The following is an 18841-nucleotide window of genomic DNA, read 5'->3' on the forward strand; positions in this document are numbered from 1 at the left end:
ACATCCGCAAAGTGCTGGGAGGTACCCGAGTTTATGTGGATTCAGAGTTTCAGATAGATTCTGTGTTGTTCCTATGTATCGATTGAAGTCCTCTTATTATTTCAGAAAGTTTGGAAGAAGAACTGGTCTATATTGTACTCAGCAAGTTCGTCCAGCATTGCCAGGTTGGAGCAGTTTGATGTAAAGGATTTCAACAACCCCTTCGACAGACTGAATCCAAAAAAGTTGGAGAGGATCATTCGTTTGTCCGACTGTATCAGCATCAGTCAGAATCAAGTGGAAAACTCCCCGAAAGACATGTCAACATTCTGCATAACCACCACCGAGAAAACCTACATAATGGCAGCTGTGAAATATGAGGTGACTGTGTGGATCAAGTGCCTGTGTGAGTTAGCATTTCAGGTAGGTAAATCACAGGGAGGTGAAATTTAAACCCTGTGGTTATCAGATCCACTGTTTTCATGTAATAAATGAATATTGTTGTGGCATTTAAAAATAGAGCAGTTCTACATATTTGTTTTCATGAAGATCCTTTTTTAAAATGAGTCAAAATGAACTTTAGAATTGAACTGCTTATGTAGTGCTCATTTATCTATTGGCTGTTTAGTTAACATTACAAACAAGCTGTGTTAAGTTATACCAGAAGCCACGGCTTTGAATTCTTTTTCTAAAGTGGCAATCTCATATGGATATAGTAGATCATTGATAGGCAATGTGGTGATACACCACTGTACCTCCCTACCATTGTACATAGTATATAATAGTTGTGCGTAATGTGGCCCTGTAATACTGTGTATTGTACTGTAACTCTGCAGAGGTTCAGTCACTGGTAGGTAACCCGACCTGGCCACGGAGAGCTCCGCCTTAGCCACTCCCCCGGGAGTCAGTATAAGAACCCTCTTCTGGGACAGGCCCCATTCTGTCTGGGGTCGTCTGTGTCGGGTAAGCCTCCCATGTAGTATATTAAAGCCTGAGTTAAAGTCTCACATGTCTTTGTGGTTCTTGACGCTTAGCGCATCAACCTGCAGCCCAGGGGCCACATGTGGCCCATCTGAGTTCTGAGTGCAGCCCACGAGATATCTTGTTGACCGCTGCCCATTTGCAGGGTTGCCAAATTCCGCTGATTTCTGTCCACCTAGTTTTTTTCCGACTGGTATGGCTGAAGTGATAAAGTACAGCTCCGTGGCGCAGTGGTTAGCACAACTGCTTCATGGCACCGGGGTCCCAGGTTCGATTCCGGCTCTGGGTCAACTGTCCGTGTGGACTTTGCACATTCTCCTCGTGTTTGCGTGGGTTTCATTTAATTTTCTTTTCATAAAATTTACAATACAGAAGGAGGCTATTCGGCCCATTGAGTCTGCACCAGCTCTTGGAAAGAGCACCCCATTTCAGCCCACACTTTTAACCTATCCCCGTAATACAGTATCCCTAACTAACCTTTTTGGACTCTAAGGGCAATTTTAGCATAGCCAATCCACCTAACCTGCACATCTTTAGACAGTGGGAGGAAACCGGAGCACCCGGAGGAAACCCACGCAGACACAGGGGGAACGTGCAGACTCCGCTCAGACAGTGACCCAAGCCGGGAATCAAACCTGGGACCCTGGAGCTGTGAAGCAACTGTGCTAACCAATGTGCTACCGTGCTGCCCCAATCCAAAAGATGTGCGGGCTAGGTGGATTGGCCACACTAAATTGCCCCTTAATTGGAAAAATTAATTGGGTGCTCTAAATTTAATTTTTTTAAATGACTGAAGTGACACGCATGTAAAACAGGGGCAAATGAAGTGAGGTGCATGCTGATTACACACAACATTAACTGCGAGAGCCGGGCGCTCCCTTTGTGTCCAAAGCATAAATATTTATTTTGTTTTTACTATTTGAAGTTGCTGACAGTTCTATTAGTATATGAATGATTAAGCATTTTCTATAACTCATTATGAAATATTCAGCGTGTATTATGTGTATTTAATCTTATTCATGGGGGTTATGGTTAGTGAAGAAGCCCAATTTCAATCTTGCGGCCCACTGAGGTGAAGGAAGGCCACTTATGCGACCCACTCACTGGCCTAAGTTGTCCATCAAATGGATAGATTATGCCAAGTTCGGTTCCAAATTTTTCTGGCTTGCAAACCACCTTTCACCTCATGTACCTCGAAGTGCATATTAATGGATAAAACCTACCTCTGTCAGTTGGTTATAGGAATCCTGTATAAAATGAATTTGACTAGCCAGTTTCCCAGGGGCGTTGGCATAAAGCACCAAATTTTCCCATATCTTCATTCATTGACAATGTCAATCAGATAGCCAAAGGATGTCTGATATGGGAAATATAGGTTGCAGTCTAATCATTTTGTAGTTGGGTGGATAGATTGGAGGGACCACGAAAGAAGCATTTTTAAAAGGTGAAATGTACAATACTATTATTAATATAAAACTTACTAAAAAAGTTATGTGCCATGTTTTGGATGCATGTTTTGCAATAAGAAACACAATGGAATAATTGGATCAGAAACATTAGTGATGTTTTCAGAATACAGTATGCATAATCTATGGCCAGAATTTTCTGGACATTCACACCGGCGGAGTCTTCCGGTCCCGCTGATGGCACACCCCTGCTGTGGGTTTCCCTGTGGCGAGGAGTGCATTCAACGGGAAACCCCACTGACAACAGCGTGACCAGAGGATCGCACCCGATGTCTCTGCTGTACCATGTTGTTCCCATGCACATTGCGAGGAATCTTTACCACAGTGAATGTTGACAATTCAATGCACTGGGCTCTCTCAGGCAGTGTCCAGCAAAACTGGCAAGTTACAATAATGGTCTGAATTGTAACAATGTTAAATGGTGAAAAAAATTGAACTTTGCTGTGGCTTTTAAGTTAAGTGTATAATTATGTCTTCACTTCCTCTATCTTGCCAGAACACCAGTGCAAGAAAACACAATGAAGATGTTTCGGTGTCCAGTGGCACAATGCCTCGTGACTCATTAATAATGGAAGAAAATGAGCTTTACTCAACAATACCTCAAGGTGCTGTCACAAATTAGATAAGGAGATTGTAAATCCATGTAGCTTCTGACCCATCACTAGGATGTAATTGCAGGTATTCAAATATTGTTCATGTGAATTCTCCTTAATCACCATGCACAAAATATTAAGGCCCACCTCATCTGATTTGCTACAGTTAATGGTGTTGTGATTTTTGACAATATAATTAACTGCAGTGGCCAGCTTACGAGGCCAGAGATCAGAGACAGGGCTTGGTGATACCTTTCTTTGGTCACTGCAAGACCTTTTAAGGTTACAAAATGGGGTCCATGGCGTGAGTACACACGTCTGATGTAAAATGCGTCAGTGCCATTTTGGTGTGCTCCCTAACTTCCACCGAAAGCAAGCAGAACAGATAGTTCCTGATGGTAGCCAGTGTGGAATACCGATTTGATGCCAGTGCTTCAATTCTGAAGCCCCACACTCCAGCCTACACCCTCTCATAACCTCCCACAGCAAAATTTGCTTCAACAGCATGCAGAACCCAAAGTGACTTGTTAGTGACAGGCAACATGGTTTTATGCAGGGAAGGTTATGCCTTACCAACTTGATAGGGTTTTTTGAGGAGGTGACAAAATTAATTGAAAAGGGAAAGGCTGTGGATGTTGTCTACACAGACTTTGTGCCAGCTAGATGGATAAAGAACTGGCTTGGCAACAGGAGGCAGAGAGTAACAGTGGAAGGGAGTTTTTCGGAATGCAGATCTGTAACTAGTGATGTTCCACAGGGATCAGTGCTGGGACCACTGTTGTTTGTAATATATATAAATGATCTGGAGGAAAATGGAGATGGTCTGTGTTATAACCTGCCTACTTACCATTGGCTGGGGACTAATGACTATCCCACAATCCTGTGGGAGTATGAGCTTCCCCAATGAGGGGGCAGAGAAACCACTAGTAAACTCCTAGTATAAATAAAGCTGGCCAGTTCAGGAACCAGCAGGAAGGAGTATGTAGCAAGGGAAGTTACAGCTACTGTTATGTATATATGTTATAGTAAATAAATGTTATTACTTTGTATCCTTAAAACTCGTGCTGGATTCTTCGTGGCCCTTACAAAACTGGCGACAAAGGTTAAAGTGAATAGCTGTCTACACTGCTGAAGCCACCTCCCTGGATTTTTGTTGGATACAGGTTGGAAGTTGTTTTCTATTATACCATGCCTCTGTACGGACGTTTGGATGTTTTTGATGCTGCGCTGGAAAGCTGGAACCAGTACACACAACGGATGCGTTACTATTTCCGGGCAAACAATATCACCGAAAACGAGCGCCAGGTGGTCATATTGCTCACCGCCTGCGGCCCGCATACGTTTGGGGTGATTAGGAGCCTTACGTACCCAGCTGCGCCGGACACCAAAACGTTTGACGAACTTGTGAATATAGTGGGGCAACATTTTAACCCAACCCCGTCCACGATAGTCCAGCGTTACCGGTTTACTACCGCTGAGAGGACCCCTGGAGAATCCCTTGCCGATTTTCTATCCAGGCTACGCAGGATTGCGGAGTACTGTGACTATGGTGAGACCTTGTCAGAAATGTTACGCGACTGTTTGGTTTGCGGTATTAACAATGCGGCCACCCAGAGAAAGTTGTTAGCGGAGCCAACATTGACTTTTCAACAGGCCATTCAAATAGTATTGTCCCAATAGAGCGCAGAGCGAGGACTACAGGAGCTACAGGGAATGGAAGTGCATGCCTTGGGGCGCAACCCCTTCCGTCCGAAAACGTCCCCCCGCACTCCTGCGGTACCTTGGGCGAGGCAACGTCCGGACCGACGCCAGTGGCTGTCGGACATTCCTCCCCGAAGGGAGCCTTCTCCAGAGCCAATGGATGAGGAACCATGTCTGTGTCAGACTTGTAGGCGCCGACCCCATCGCGGACGGCAGTCCTGGGGGCGCCAGAGGCGCCGTCGTTCCGACCGAAACTGGGACCAGCCCACGGGCCGTAACTGGGACCAGCCCAGAGGCCGTACCTTCCATGTGGATGAACCTGCGGCGACGACTCCTGAGGACGTGGAGACGGAGGATGACTGCCTGCAGCTGCATTGTGTGGCAGCTCCTCGTGTGGCCCCCATTAAGGTGACAGTATGGGTCAATGGCCACCCGCTTGAGATGGAGTTGGATACTGGCGCAGCGGTCTCCGTGATCGCCCAGAGGACATTCGACCGCATCAAGCAGGGTATACAGACCCTTTTATTAACCGACTCACAGGCCAGGTTGGCCACCTACACGGGGGAACCACTGGACATTGCAGGAACTACAATGATCCCTGTTGTCTATGGACGCCAGGAGGGGCGTTTCCCACTTATCGTGGTGCGCGGCCATGGGCCCAGCCTGTTGGGTTAGGACTGGTTGCACCATTTGCGGTTGCAATGGCAGCACATCCTCCAAACAGTTTCTGAAGGGTTGACTGAGGTGCTAGGACGATACCCAGATGTATTTCAGTCTAGTTTGGGGAAAATAAAAGGGGCTGTAGCCCGTATCCAAGTTGAACCAGGATCGAAGCCACGCTATTTCCGGGCGCGCCCAGTGCCTTACGCCTTGCTCGAGAAGGTAGAAGGGGAGCCCACTCGTTTGGAGAGTTTGGGTATTATCAGGCCCGTCCATTTTGCTGACTGGGCAGCACCAATTGTACCTGTAATGAAGCCAGATGCCACAGTTCACTTGTGTGGCCACTATAAACTTACAGTGAATACGGTTTCCCGACTCGACCGATATCCAATGCCTCGCATAGAAGATCTCTACGCGAAACTTGCAGGTGGACTCTCATTCACAAAATTAGATATGAGTCACGCCTACCTGCAGTTGGAGCTGGACCCTGCCTCCCGACCATATGTAACGATTAATACACACCGGGGCCTGTATGAATATACACGGTTGCCCTTTGGAGTATCCTCTGCCTGCGCAATTTTTCAACGTATTATGGAGGTCATTTTGAGAGGTTTACCACGTGTGGCTGTCTACCTAGATGACGTTTTGATTACAGGGACGTCGGAGCAGGAACATTTGGAAAATCTGGAGGCTGTCCTTAGACGCCTTTCGGAGGCTGGAGTCCGTTTACGTCGCACAAAGTGCGTATTTCAGGTAAAGGAAGTAGTCTACTTAGGTTATCAGGTGGACCGCGAAGGTCTGCACCCTGTCGCAGAGAAGGTGCGTGCAATTCAACATGCCCCCGCCCCAACTGGCACTTCGCATCTTCGTTCTTTTCTCAGTCTCGTAAACTATTACGGGAAGTTCCTCCCCAATCTGGAAACTACACTGGCTCCTTTGCACCTTCTGCTAAAGAAAAATCACACCTGGGTTTGGGGTCAGCCGCAAGAAACCGCTTTACGGCGGGTAAAGCAACAATTGTTGTCGTCTGGGTTACTAACCCACTATGATCCTGGAAAGCCTTTGCACATCACATGTGATGCATCCCCGTATGGTATTGGGGCCGTCCTAACCCACACGATGGAGAACGGGGCAGAGCGACCGATAGCTTTCGCCTCCCGCACATTGACTGCAGCGGAGAAAATGTATACGCAGATCGAGAAGGAGGGCCTGGCAGTGGTTTTTGCGGTGAAACGCTTCCACCAGTACGTGTACGGCTGCCATTTCACTATCGTGACTGATCATAAGCCCCTGCTGGGACTTTTCAGAGAGGATAAGCCAATACCGCCCATTATTCTGCACGGATCCAGCGCTGGGCTTTGTTGCTTGCTGCATATGAGTATTCTCTGGAGCACAAACCAGGTACGCAGATAGCAAATGCCGACGCACTGAGCCGATTGCCTTTATCGACCGGCCCCATGTCGACCCCACGATCGGTGAGGTGGTTGCAACCCTAAACTTTATGGACACCTTGCCTGTCACGGCATCACAGATCCGTGAGTGGACCCACACGGAGCCAGTCCTGTCAAATGTTCGGCACATAGTCTTGTATGGTGGGCAGCATAGACAGCTCCAAGGCGAGTTGCGGGTATTTTCCTCCAAGCTGTCAGAATTCAGCGTGGAAGACGGCATCCTCTTGTGGGGGATGCGTGTGATTGTCCCGGAAAAAGGCCAGGAGCTGATACTAACAGACTTGCACAATGCGCATCCAGGCGTGACCAAAATGAAAATGTTGGCCCGGAGTTATGTCTGGTGGCCAGGCCTCGACACCGACATTGAGAAGGTGGCCCAAAACTGCTCCATTTGCCAGGAGCATCAGAAGCTTCCGCCGGCCGCGCCCCTACATCACTGGGAATGGCCAGGTCGGCCTTGGGCGCGCTTGCATGCAGATTTCGCAGGCCCGTTTCAAGGATCCATGTTCCTTCTACTAATTGACGCCCAGTCCAAATGGCTAGAGGTGCATAAGATGCAGGGGACAACGTCCTGCGCAACAATTGAAAAGATGTATTTATCGTTTAGTACGCATGACCTCCCCGAGGTGCTGGTCACGGAAAATTGCACTCCATTCACGAGTGAGGAGTTTGCGAGGTTCACGAAGATGAACGGCATCCGCCGTATCCGCACTGCCCCTTACCACCCAGCTTCAAATGGGTTGGCAGAGCGCGCAGTGCAGACATTCAAAAGAGGCCTAAAGAAGCAGTCTTCCGGATCAATGGACACGAGACTGGCTCGCTTTTTGTTTACGTACAGGACCACCCCCCCATGCAGTGACTGGGGTAGCTCCCGCAGAACTCCTAATGGGCCGGAGACTTCGCACCCGCCTTAGTATGGGTTTCCCGGACATTGGCGCAAAAGTACGCTGCACACAAGAACGGCAGGGACAGGGATTTTCTCGGCATCGGCCGATTCGGCAATTTGCACCCGGTGACCCAGAGTTCGTTCGGAATTTTGCTGGTGGTGCCCAATGGGTTCCTGGTGTAATCTTTCGCCAAACGGGCCCTATATCTTACCAAGTGCAAGCCCAGGGTCGTCTCCAGCGAAAACATGTAGACCACGTTCGGTCCAGAAGACTGTCCCCTCAAAAGATTCCCCGCCCCCGGAGCTCATTTCTACAGCCGCAGAGACCAGAGACAAGGGAAGGTAGTCCTCACAATCTTCCACTGATGCCTCACTCGAAGCCTGCGCAGGTCGGTACAGGACCGAATGGAGATAGAGACGCTGACATGACGGAGGCAGCAGACTCTGACTCCGAGATGGAGACACAGGATGCATCAGAGGGGGAATCCTCGGGTCCACGGGCCGTGGATGTACAACCGTTGCGCCGTTCATCACGGAAGCGCCGGTCTCCGTCTCGTTACACGCCGCCTGATCCAGCGCCGCGTGCAAATGGTGTTCGACGCCCTCCTTCGCCAGGGTCTTCGGTGGATTCCTTGGAATTTGGGGGGGAGGGATGTTATAACCTGCCTACTTACCATTGGCTGGGGACTAATGACTATCCCACAATCCTGTGGGAGTATGAGCTTCCCCAATGAGGGGGCGGAGAAACCACTAGTAAACTCCTAGTATAAATAAAGCTGGCCAGTTCAGGAACCAGCAGGAAGGAGTATGTAGCAAGGGAAGTTATTGCTACTGTTATGTATATATGTTATAGTAAATAAATGTTATTACTTTGTATCCTTAAAACTCGTGCTGGATTCTTCGTGGCCCTTACAAAAGTCTAGTTAGTAAGTTTGCAGATGACACTAAGATAGGTAGAGTTGCAGATAGTGAAGGGGACTGTCAGAGAATACAACAGAATATAGATAGATTGGAGAGTTGGGCAGAGAAATGGCAGATGGAGTTCAATGCTGACAAATGCAAAGTGGTGCATTTTGGAAGATCAAATTCAGATGTGAATTATACAGTAAATGGCAGAATCCTTAGGAGCGCTGACATACAGAGGGATCTGGGCATTCAGGTCCATAGTTCCATGAAAGTGGCATTGCAGGTGGATAAAGTGGTCAAGAAGGTATGCTTGCCTTCATTGGCCGGGGCTTTCAGTACCAGAGTTGGCAAGTCATGTTACAGTTGTATAAAATTTTAGTTAGGCCACATTTGGAATATCTGGTTGGCACACTATCAGTAGGGCATGGATGCTTTGGCGAGAGTGTAAAGAAGGTTTACCAGGATGTTGCCTGGTTTGGAGGATGTTAGCTTTGAGGAGAGTTTGAATAAACTCAGATTATTTTCATTGGAAAGACGGAGGATGAGGGGAGCCTGATTGAGGTCTACAAAATTACAAGAAGCATGGACAGGGTGAATAGTCAGAAGCTTTTTCCCAGGGTGGAAGACTCAATTACAAGGGGGCACAAGAGAGAAGGAGAAAGGTTCGGAAGATGTGCAAGGAAAATTTTCACTCGAGGGTGGTGGCCACTTGGAATGCGTTGCCAGTGGAGGTGGTGGAGGCAGACACAATAGCAACGTTTAAGATGTATCTTGATAGACACATGAACGGGCAGGGAATGGAGGCATACAGATCATTTGGGCAATAAGTAGTAGGTCTCAATAAGGAATCTGGATCGGTGCAGGCTTAGTGGGCCAAAGGACCTGCTCCTGTGCTTTGTTCTTTGTTCTTGGTGTCTTTTAAAGGGAGTATCAACTATTAGTTACTGGATGATTTTTTTCTGGTTGTTGCTGTAAATCTCCATGTTTTGGTGTTTTACCATACGTGTTAAGGGAGTGGTGTGACTGTTGCAGTAAATTAAAGGCTTGTCCACTAAGCCCGTTACTTCCAGACATGTTGGCCAGTATTTCTCTTGGAATTGAGCATGACTGGGAGAATGAGCAGAAATAACAGACAGCAGCACAAAAGATCAGAAAAAAGAAGAGTTGAAAGAGGAAGGGAGGCCGCAACTTACTGAGCCACTTTCACCCACCCACATTAACAACTAATTTAAGAGCCAGTAACCACGACCACAAGTTCCCATTCACCAGCAGTCCCACACTCCGTACCTTCCCTCTTACTGACTACCACATTGTTCTCTTGGTCTCAATGCAAAAGTAAAAGCCAGCACAACACATACATTCCCATCCAAATTTATAAATGAAATCATGTCATATTGCATACACAAATAAACAAGTCACTTTTGTGCATTTGCTTAATACCTGCCCATTGAAAGGTAAACGTTCCTCATCATTAAAATATTGACAATGTATTCCACAGCTGTTAATCAATTCACTGTGAAGATACAGAAGACCGAGGCGGCAACACGATGCAATCTTCAAGGAACATACCTGTTAATACCTGGGAAAGACAGCCTAATTTTGAAAGATTCTACAACAAAGCAAGATGTCTGCAAATGGCCTTATCAATATCTTCGCAGATATGGAAAGGATCAGGTGAAATTATATCTGCTTTAATCTCCATCCAGTTATATTGTGCGCTTGATGCTGATCTTACGTTCTTCTCTAATATGCAAATAGTGATCGTTTTTGCCAAAGTCAAAGTAAGTGGCAGTGTGATGCCAGGTATGTGGGCTGTATGCCCCAACCTTCCGTTGTTCACAACGGGCAAAGTACTGACTGTACCCAACCAGCCTGTGCTTGCAAAATTCAAAGCATGTGCTGCGCTTTTGTACCTGCCTTTGGCACGAGCACAAATGGCAACATCTCACGAGACTCGGAAAGCGAGTATCACGTGGTGAGATTTTGTTTCCCGATTTTCCCTGCCCCTCTCCAGTGATGTAACAAGGTTTCTACTGAATAGTTTTTAATATAATTAGCAGGATGTGGGTTTTTTTGTCTTGTGGTTTTTTTTGCCTTGTAGGCTTTTTTGTCTTTGTATGAGTTTTCTGTTTAAAAGTGTGAAAATTTATAAATGCCTTAATAAAATATTTTCTAAAAAATATATATATATAATTTGTGAGGTTCCCTGCCATATCATCTCCCACATTTTGAATTCTCCCATGGCAAAGTGACATCACGTCGGCAAGGTTTACAACTGCTTTACGAAAACGGCAACAAGACAAAGGGAACCCACCGGGGGTACCCTGGTAAGTATAGCCCCTGGTACTGTCCCCTGGCAGTCTGACACTGTCTCCGGGCACTGCCTCTTGCACCCTGGTGCCACACCTGGCAACCCACACTTCACCTGGCGTCCTGCCCCTTGTACCTTGGCACTGCCACTTAGCTCCCTGGCACCATGATGCTGCCCCCTAGACTCTAGCTCTGTTTCTTACACCCTGGCACTGCCCCTTGAGATCCTAGCACTGCCACCTGGCAGCCTGGTCTGGTCATTGTACCCTGGAACTGCCACTTGGCATCCTGGCACAGCACCCTGGCATGACCCCTGGCACCCTTCCCCTTGCACCCTGGCACTGTCCCTCACTGCACCCTGGGGCAGGTGTGGGTTTGAGTAGAGTGCCCTTTCCAAGGGTCAGTGCAGACTTGATGGGCCAAATGGGGAGCTCCATTGAGGTGGGCTCCCTGGTATCATTTGGGAGTGGTTTCCCTTGTGTGTGTATGGGGTCCAGGGTTCCGGAGCAGGGGGGCGCTTTCCATGTGCATTTGTGGGGCGGATTCCACATTTGTGGGGCCGATTCCTGCGTTTTATATTGGAGATCGGGGCACCCTTTTTAAAAGCAATTTTTTTAAGGAATCTTGGGATTCCCGGCTGCCAGCTTTTTGTGACCCCGTCCTGCCAGCTAGCTAGTTTGGGCCATGCCTCCAGATTTCTTTCTGACAAAGTGCTGAATTATCGACAGAGAAACCCCAGCTCTGCAGCCTGCAAGCTGCACTCCGATTTACTTGCCTCGGCCACAACTCTGTCCTGATGCCTGCAAGGCAAAGAGCTTCGACAAGATGTCCCTTTTTTCCAGTAATATTGAATTTCTGCACAAGGTCATTTTGTTTATTTTGTGAATGTGACTGTTTCTAGGCTATACATCTTGTCTTCTCCTATTTTTGTGAGGGCCAGGAAGAATCCAGAACAGTTTGTAGAGTCAATCAGAAAGTAACTTTATTTACAACAATATTTTCACAGCAGTAGTTCACCACTGTTTCCTTCTCTAGCCGGTACCACACTGGCCATCTCTATTCATACAAGTGTAACTGCTAATAATTTCTCCACCCCCTCATTGGAGGAGCTCATACTCCCCGAGAAGCATGGGATAACCAATTGCCCAGCCAATAGAATCTGGACAGGTTATAACACATTTAAAATCAAAACAAGTGGGATTTGCTTTAAAAATCCTTCATCAAAGATATTTCTTTTTACCTAGTTCTTTGGGTATAATAGATAAACATTATTATAGTCAAAATTCTGTGGTTGCTTCACCCAATGGCCATGCACAGCCCATGGAATTAGCATTCAGCTCCAGTCAAATCTGAAGATGTCGGAATGCCCAGATCACATTCCTGCTGCCTCTCCAACACCAGCCTTTCCGTCCTTTTGATAAATCCAGCTTCATCTTTCTGTTCATTGGGTTGGTGCAGCAATTCTGGCAGTCAGTACTGACCAATTGAACCTATTGGTACAGTAAGGGATAGATGTTTACATCATAGATCTTAGAATTTACAGTGCAGAAGGAGGCCATTCGCCCATCAAGTCTGCACTGGCCCTTGGGAAGGGCACCCTACTCAAACCCACACCTCTCCACCCTATCTCCGTACCCTAACATAACCTTTTTGGACACTGAGTGCAATTTAGCATGACCAATCCACCAAACCCGCACATCTTTGGACTGTGGGAGAAAACCGGAGTACCCGGAGGAAACCCACGCAGACATGGGGAGAACGTGCAGACTCCGCACAGACAGTGACCCAAGCCGGGAATCGAACCTGGGACCCTGGAGCTGTGAAACAGCTGTGCTAACCACTGTGCTACCGTGCTGCCATAATCTCTCTCCTCTCTCTCTGTGGCATTGTTAATTTGTTGCTGGCTCTTTCCCACCTTCCCCGCAGCTACTGGCTAAGCTGAGTCTTTCTTGTCATTCACCAGGAGCAAGAACCAGAGGTGCAGGCTGAGGCTACAGCCAAGTTACCCTCATCCCAACCAGGACACTCACTGTCAGTTGAGGTCCACCCAAATTTCCATTCCTAACACCACCACTTGCTGTACCTACATGCTGTTTTGAGTCACATTTTTCACCTGCAGCGACTGGGTCTCCTTTCCAGAACACCCTCCAGATGGGGGACAAGTCACCAGGAACACTTCATTCATTCTTGGGATATTAGCATCACTAGACCTCCTTCTCTCTGGCACTAGCCATGATGTAACGCTGGAAGCTGTGAGCAGCCATTGCATTGTTTGTAAAATAGTGACTGGTTGGTGGAGACCTATTTCACACTTTCCTTTGTCCTCCCCTATGCTTATTCTGGGTTGTAACACCTCTGATAACCATGTGGACTCTACCTACCAGGTAGACTTTCTTCAAGGACAATCTTGACCAATTTCCATTTCTGTGGATCTTCTGCCACAATAGGTAGGACCCCTGTACCAAATAAGTTGTCGGTGTCTCCACCAGAATCATATTGAATAAGTAGCTCGATGGCGTTATATCCTCTAAGCACATTTCACCCATTCCCTTAATATGAATGATAATGAGGGTTACTTGTCAATACCTTGTTGTAGTTCCTCAGTGATAAAGGATGAGAATGGCCTTCATTAGCTGGGATGTACACTAGACAAGTGGATTTCCTACCTTTAACAGAATTTGTCTGATACTTCATTTAATTGATTTTGAAGATGAAAATCTCCATGTTTATGGGGTTGGTCTTATTAAACAACTGCCATACCTTTTCCGGAAGTTTTATGGAAACCCTGTGAAATTTACACTGTTTCCGTGGTACTTCCATGTTGCACCTTCATTTCCAGGGTCAGATTAAAGTAAGCCTGCGTGTTTTAGACTTTTTCAGTATTTAGAGTGGAGCTGATAATCTGGCCACCCAAATGTATTTAATTCCGGCTAACAGTGCATGATGAGCAAACAAGAATATAAGGAAACTCTGGTGATGCACTGTGGTGATTTGGAATCTGGGTAACAAATGTGTTGAACCACCTTCATGGAGCGTAAGGAAAGGAAGCAGAGCAGGGTTCCACAAGCCAACCACACTTATGGATGGTGGATTAAATGGCCTGTGTGTTGAGAGGTGGATAAGGCTCAAGTTCCAAGTGACCTTGTCTTGCAGTTGCAAATAATTAATGTTGGTGAATTGCTGTGCAGAATCTCTAACCCTTGATAGAACTGAACTGCTTTATGTTCGATTACCAAAATGACGGTGTTGTTTGTAGTTAAATGCAACTCAATGAATTTCATATACTGGGATAGGGTCTGACCAAGATTTTCTTTTTCCGCAGACAACATTTACATTTGAGGCAGGGAGAAGGTGCGATTCAGGACCAGGCCATTTTGTATTCAACACAAGGGAAGTAAGAGAAATCTTCCACAGTATTGAAGCAGCTGTTAAAGTTAAAGAGTCCAATACAAAAGAGCGCCGTTCAAGTTTAATTTCTGTTGGCTCTGAGAGTTCCACAACATTCAGTCAACAACTGCAAAATGCAGTAACTTCTCAGGAATCTTTGAATGATAAATTGCCAGGTGGCAGGATGCCTGTCTCGAAGAATGTGCAGGACACTGAGACCAATCCAAAGACAACCAAGATAATAAAAAATCAGGATTGGAAAGGCCAGGCATCTATCTATGAAGTTGTGCCAAGTGTAGCCACAAGGGAAGAAAAGAATATTCCTACAGCTAGTGAAAGGGTGGGTGCAAAAGTCCCAGTTGAAATAGTTTACGCCACTGTCAAACACTCTAAAGGTCAGTCAAAGAAAGGCAAAGTGGAGGAGTCAACAATTAATCCTGCAAAATACAGAGATTGTTACAGTGATGACTCTTCTATAGATCCAGTGTATGAGAATGTTTCTGATATAGAATCTTGGCCATCCTTTGATGAAGAGCCAACTTTCCTCAAGGACATAGGAGGACCAATATACCAAAATTCAATGGAGAGTCATGAAGACCAGGACATTGTGTTTCCTTTGCCAGTTACAGTCTCAGATTATGCAAACGTTAAGAATGAAAGTCCTCAGACTGCACAAGATGATCAAATTGAAGACACTCCAGCCAACAAGGAGCTTGAACTGTACCAAACTCCTCCTGGGACAAAGAATAAGGAAAGAGATATCTCCTTTAACCCTGGAAACTTGAAAGTCACAAAAGCAAAATTTCCAGCTCTTTTCCATGAGATGATAGATGAAATGTACTCTAAAGAATTGAGTAAAAAGCGAGAAGGCATGTCAGAGAGGGCTGGCAGATCATCTGAGCTCCAGAAAAAATAATTGAATGAAGATAGGTTGGGGGTGTGGTAGTTAAGGGGAAGAGTAGTCGAGTGATGCAGCCATGTGAGTGTTCAGATCAAATTTCTATCTTTTAAGGGTCCTTACAATTTATCATTTATCAGACATTCAAAAAATTACTTTGGAATATTAAAAACTTCTTTCTCTAATAATCTGCAATTACAGTTTGAATGATTTCGAGGGGCAAACCCTTTTGGTCTGTTTTTTTTGGATCTCCAGTGGTGTCAAAGGTTATGGAGGGCAGACAGGAAAGTAAAGATAAGGCCAAAGTCCAATTAGCCAGGATTTCATTGAATGGCAGAGCAGGCCCGTGGGGCCAGATGGCCTACTCCTGCTACCGGTTCATATGCTTTTATTTCTTTGAGTGTAGAACATCCCTGCTCATAACAGATTGTCACTATAGCCCATCGGAAGAAATCTAGTCCACTTAATATTACTGCTTCTACTGGAGAAATGGGTGGTCAGTTCAAATTCTACACAACTAGAATGGGAACAAGCATATTTCATGCAAAGACTGAGGGAACAGGGGAACCCAATGAGATAGAATAGTATCCCCTAACCTCTGAGACCTGAGTTATGATCCAAAACAGATTTGTGGAGTGATGTTCTGTTCTGTCTGATGGCTGTTAAACTGTCACATGCAAAATGGGACTCCAATCTGATGAACATGACTTGTAGGACTTCAGTAGCATTATCAGGTTCAGTCTACACTGGCAATCTCAGTGTGTGAGCCATCAAAGACAGGGCTGTAGTAAATTATAGTTTACGGTATGAAGTGCAATGTTGGCATTGGTCTGGATTTTTGTCATTGGTTCGAGAAATGCAAGTTGGGGCAGTTACCAACTTTACTAACTCAAACCCGCCACGTTTTGCACACCTGCCAGTTTTACAATTCCGGGAGACATGGATGGGCATTGTCACTGTTCAACATGGACAGATAACTAGAAGTGGGACTATAATCTACGGCTGGTATGTGATCCAGAATTATAAACTTAAGGTGAGTGAGGGATAATATAGGCTCATGCATAGTGCGAATTTTGAACTGGGAGGCATCAGTACAAAATTAAAAGTATCAAACAAACTTGAGGGTGGTTGCACTATAAAACCTGCTGGTCACACCATGTGATATAAGCACGTGACAACTATGAAACTTTTAATTGGATCAAATGTGCCAAAGAATGGCTGGAACTCTTTGAAATGTGACAACCTTTGCTAATAGATATCCCTTCATCAGGCGATGAGCAAAAGCATTTAGATTGAAATCTCTTGAAACGTATTTCACACAGGACCAGCAGAAATCAAACCCTTTCATCCCATGAGTTTTGTACTATATTCAAATCCAGGCCCCAGTGGTAAAAGAGTGGCGTGCTGATCCACTGTCCCACTTAGTCCATTCCTGAAGTGTATCTGAACTGTGCAATGAAAATTGTATTCTTGAAGAGCATGTTGCAACTACCTTCTGGTCATGCAGAAAGAACATGGTGGACTTTAAACTAACTTTAATGCCGATTTGTAATTATGTCACCTCAGAACAATTCAGCAATGACTTTGCGATAGTTGCAGTTACACTTCATGAGTTGGGAAGCATTTGGGGATTTAATAAGATCATGAATAGTTATAACTCAATTTTTCTTCTTTCTTATTGGTTTGAAAGATTTTGGCTGAATATCAAACCCATAATATTACTGTTAATGAGGTACCACTCGATCTTTAGATTATCCATTCCACCTAATAAGCCACTAACTCCAGTGATCCTTTTGAAAAAATTTAGAGTGATCTTTAAAAAAAAATTTAGAGTACCCAATTCATTTTTTTTCCAATTAAGAGGCAATTTAGTGTGGGCAATCCACTTACCCTGCACACCTTTGGTTTGTGTGGGCGAAACCCACGCAATCACGGGGAGAATTTGCAAACTTCACATGGACAGTGACCCACAGCCGGGATCGAACCTGGGACCTCAGTGCCGTGAGGCAGCAGTGCTAACCACTGCACCACCGTGCTGCCCCAACTCCAGTGATCCTTGGCATGTCACCTTCTCAGGGAAGAAGCTTTACATTCATCTGTCAGCCAGTGAGGTTTGGAAGTGTAGCCATGTAAAATGGCTGACTCCTGATTAGAATGGTCAAACCCCGATTTAAAATGGCCAACGGAAAAGGCTGATGGGAAAATCAGCCAACAGGACTCAAACGGACAGCTGCAGGTAAAACAGTGTATTCGTCTCTGGGGAAGTCAGTCCAGACCAATACCTGCAGCCATCAACATCACAACAACCCAGCCATCTGCATACTAAGCAGCCATCCCCGGGAACAATTGCTACAAATTAGCAACATAAAGCCGACCCAGACCTTTCGGCGCCAGCAGGGGCTGACACAAAGAAAGGTAAACGACCACCCCCCGATCAAGGAATCGCTCCAGTATTGGAGCATATCGAACCAAGTGATTGGGACCAAGTCCAATCACTTGGAACCAGGTACAAGGTCCGCCCAGAGAGGCGGGAAGCCCCTGGGGACTATAAGAATAGGGGCCAAGTTCAACTCGACCCTTCTTCTCCTGCTCGCAACCTTCGAGACCCTTCTACAAGAAAACTGCATGTCTTACTCCAGCAATCGCTACCAGATAGGCGGTCCTGACTATCGACTTGCACCAGCTTTTGAATCCCGCAGGCTCAGAACCAATTCGAAAGACCATTTGTTTCCCTGACCTGGTGGGCCATTTCCAAAGTTAAGTATTGGCCTTTAGTGGTAGGTAGTAGTCTAGAAGTCGGATTATTGTGTAAGTATTAATTGCTGTATATAATAAATGAGCATTGACTTAACTCTTACTAAGCGGTGTGTTGCATTATTAATCATTACTTGGATTTGAACCACGTGGCGGTATCAGAAAGATACCTGCCGACTCATGAGCAAAGGTGACAGAATTAGAGCAAATAAACAAAGGCTAAAACGAGCAACAGAAGGGCCACATCTTAAAGTAAGCACAGGGATTAATTAATATAAACATTTCTTCATGTGACCCGTGATGCGAGATAATCAAACGCATTTCAGGAGCTGCATTAGACAGGGTGAAAATCGTAGGTGAAACTGAAAGAAAATGTAATTCACAAGTACAAGAGTGACATTTCACAACAAAAGCAACTAAAATGAAGCCAAATTAGTGCTGAATATATTTGCTATTGTTTTACAGGCAGAAACAAAGTGCTGCAGTTCACCAATATTTCATATTTAAGGCTTCTGAGACTATCTAAGTTGCAAATGTTTATCCCCTTCTGTGTTCATAATGTGGCCTACTAATATTGAACTGAAATATTGCATGGCTGCCAATGGAAATTACCACCATATATACTTTAAGCAATATCATGCACATAGGGCAATTCTGGCATATGGTACTATGTTGAGACTTGTCTGATAACTGCCGTGGTCCTTTCCAGTCTTATATATCTCTATGTTCCTGAGCACTTAATACTCCTGACATGTTAAAATCAATGTAATCTAAAATAAACTGAATACTGCTATGCAGGTTTACTATATGCATTTATCTATATTTTCCTATATAGCAAAAGAAGTGGCATTCATTCCCCCTCAGGATAA

The 18841-nt window shown here is 45.6% G+C and overlaps 1 protein-coding gene across 1 annotated transcript in view; it reads left to right on the forward strand.

Annotated features, from left to right (window-relative positions):
• The window catches only part of LOC140426811 (uncharacterized), a 57607-nt gene extending 39586 nt beyond the window's left edge, over positions 1 to 18021 (forward strand). The window contains exons 2-5 of the mRNA XM_072512016.1: positions 106 to 402; positions 2923 to 3031; positions 10122 to 10297; positions 14256 to 18021. Coding sequence (XP_072368117.1) covers positions 106 to 402; positions 2923 to 3031; positions 10122 to 10297; positions 14256 to 15236 — 1563 coding nt within the window. The 3' untranslated portion in view covers positions 15237 to 18021. The remainder of the gene's footprint in view (positions 1 to 105; positions 403 to 2922; positions 3032 to 10121; positions 10298 to 14255) is intronic.
• Positions 18022 to 18841: the final 820 nt, after the last annotated feature.

The sequence above is a fragment of the Scyliorhinus torazame genome, chromosome 7, assembly GCF_047496885.1.
Source record: "Scyliorhinus torazame isolate Kashiwa2021f chromosome 7, sScyTor2.1, whole genome shotgun sequence".
Taxonomy (NCBI): domain Eukaryota; kingdom Metazoa; phylum Chordata; class Chondrichthyes; order Carcharhiniformes; family Scyliorhinidae; genus Scyliorhinus; species Scyliorhinus torazame.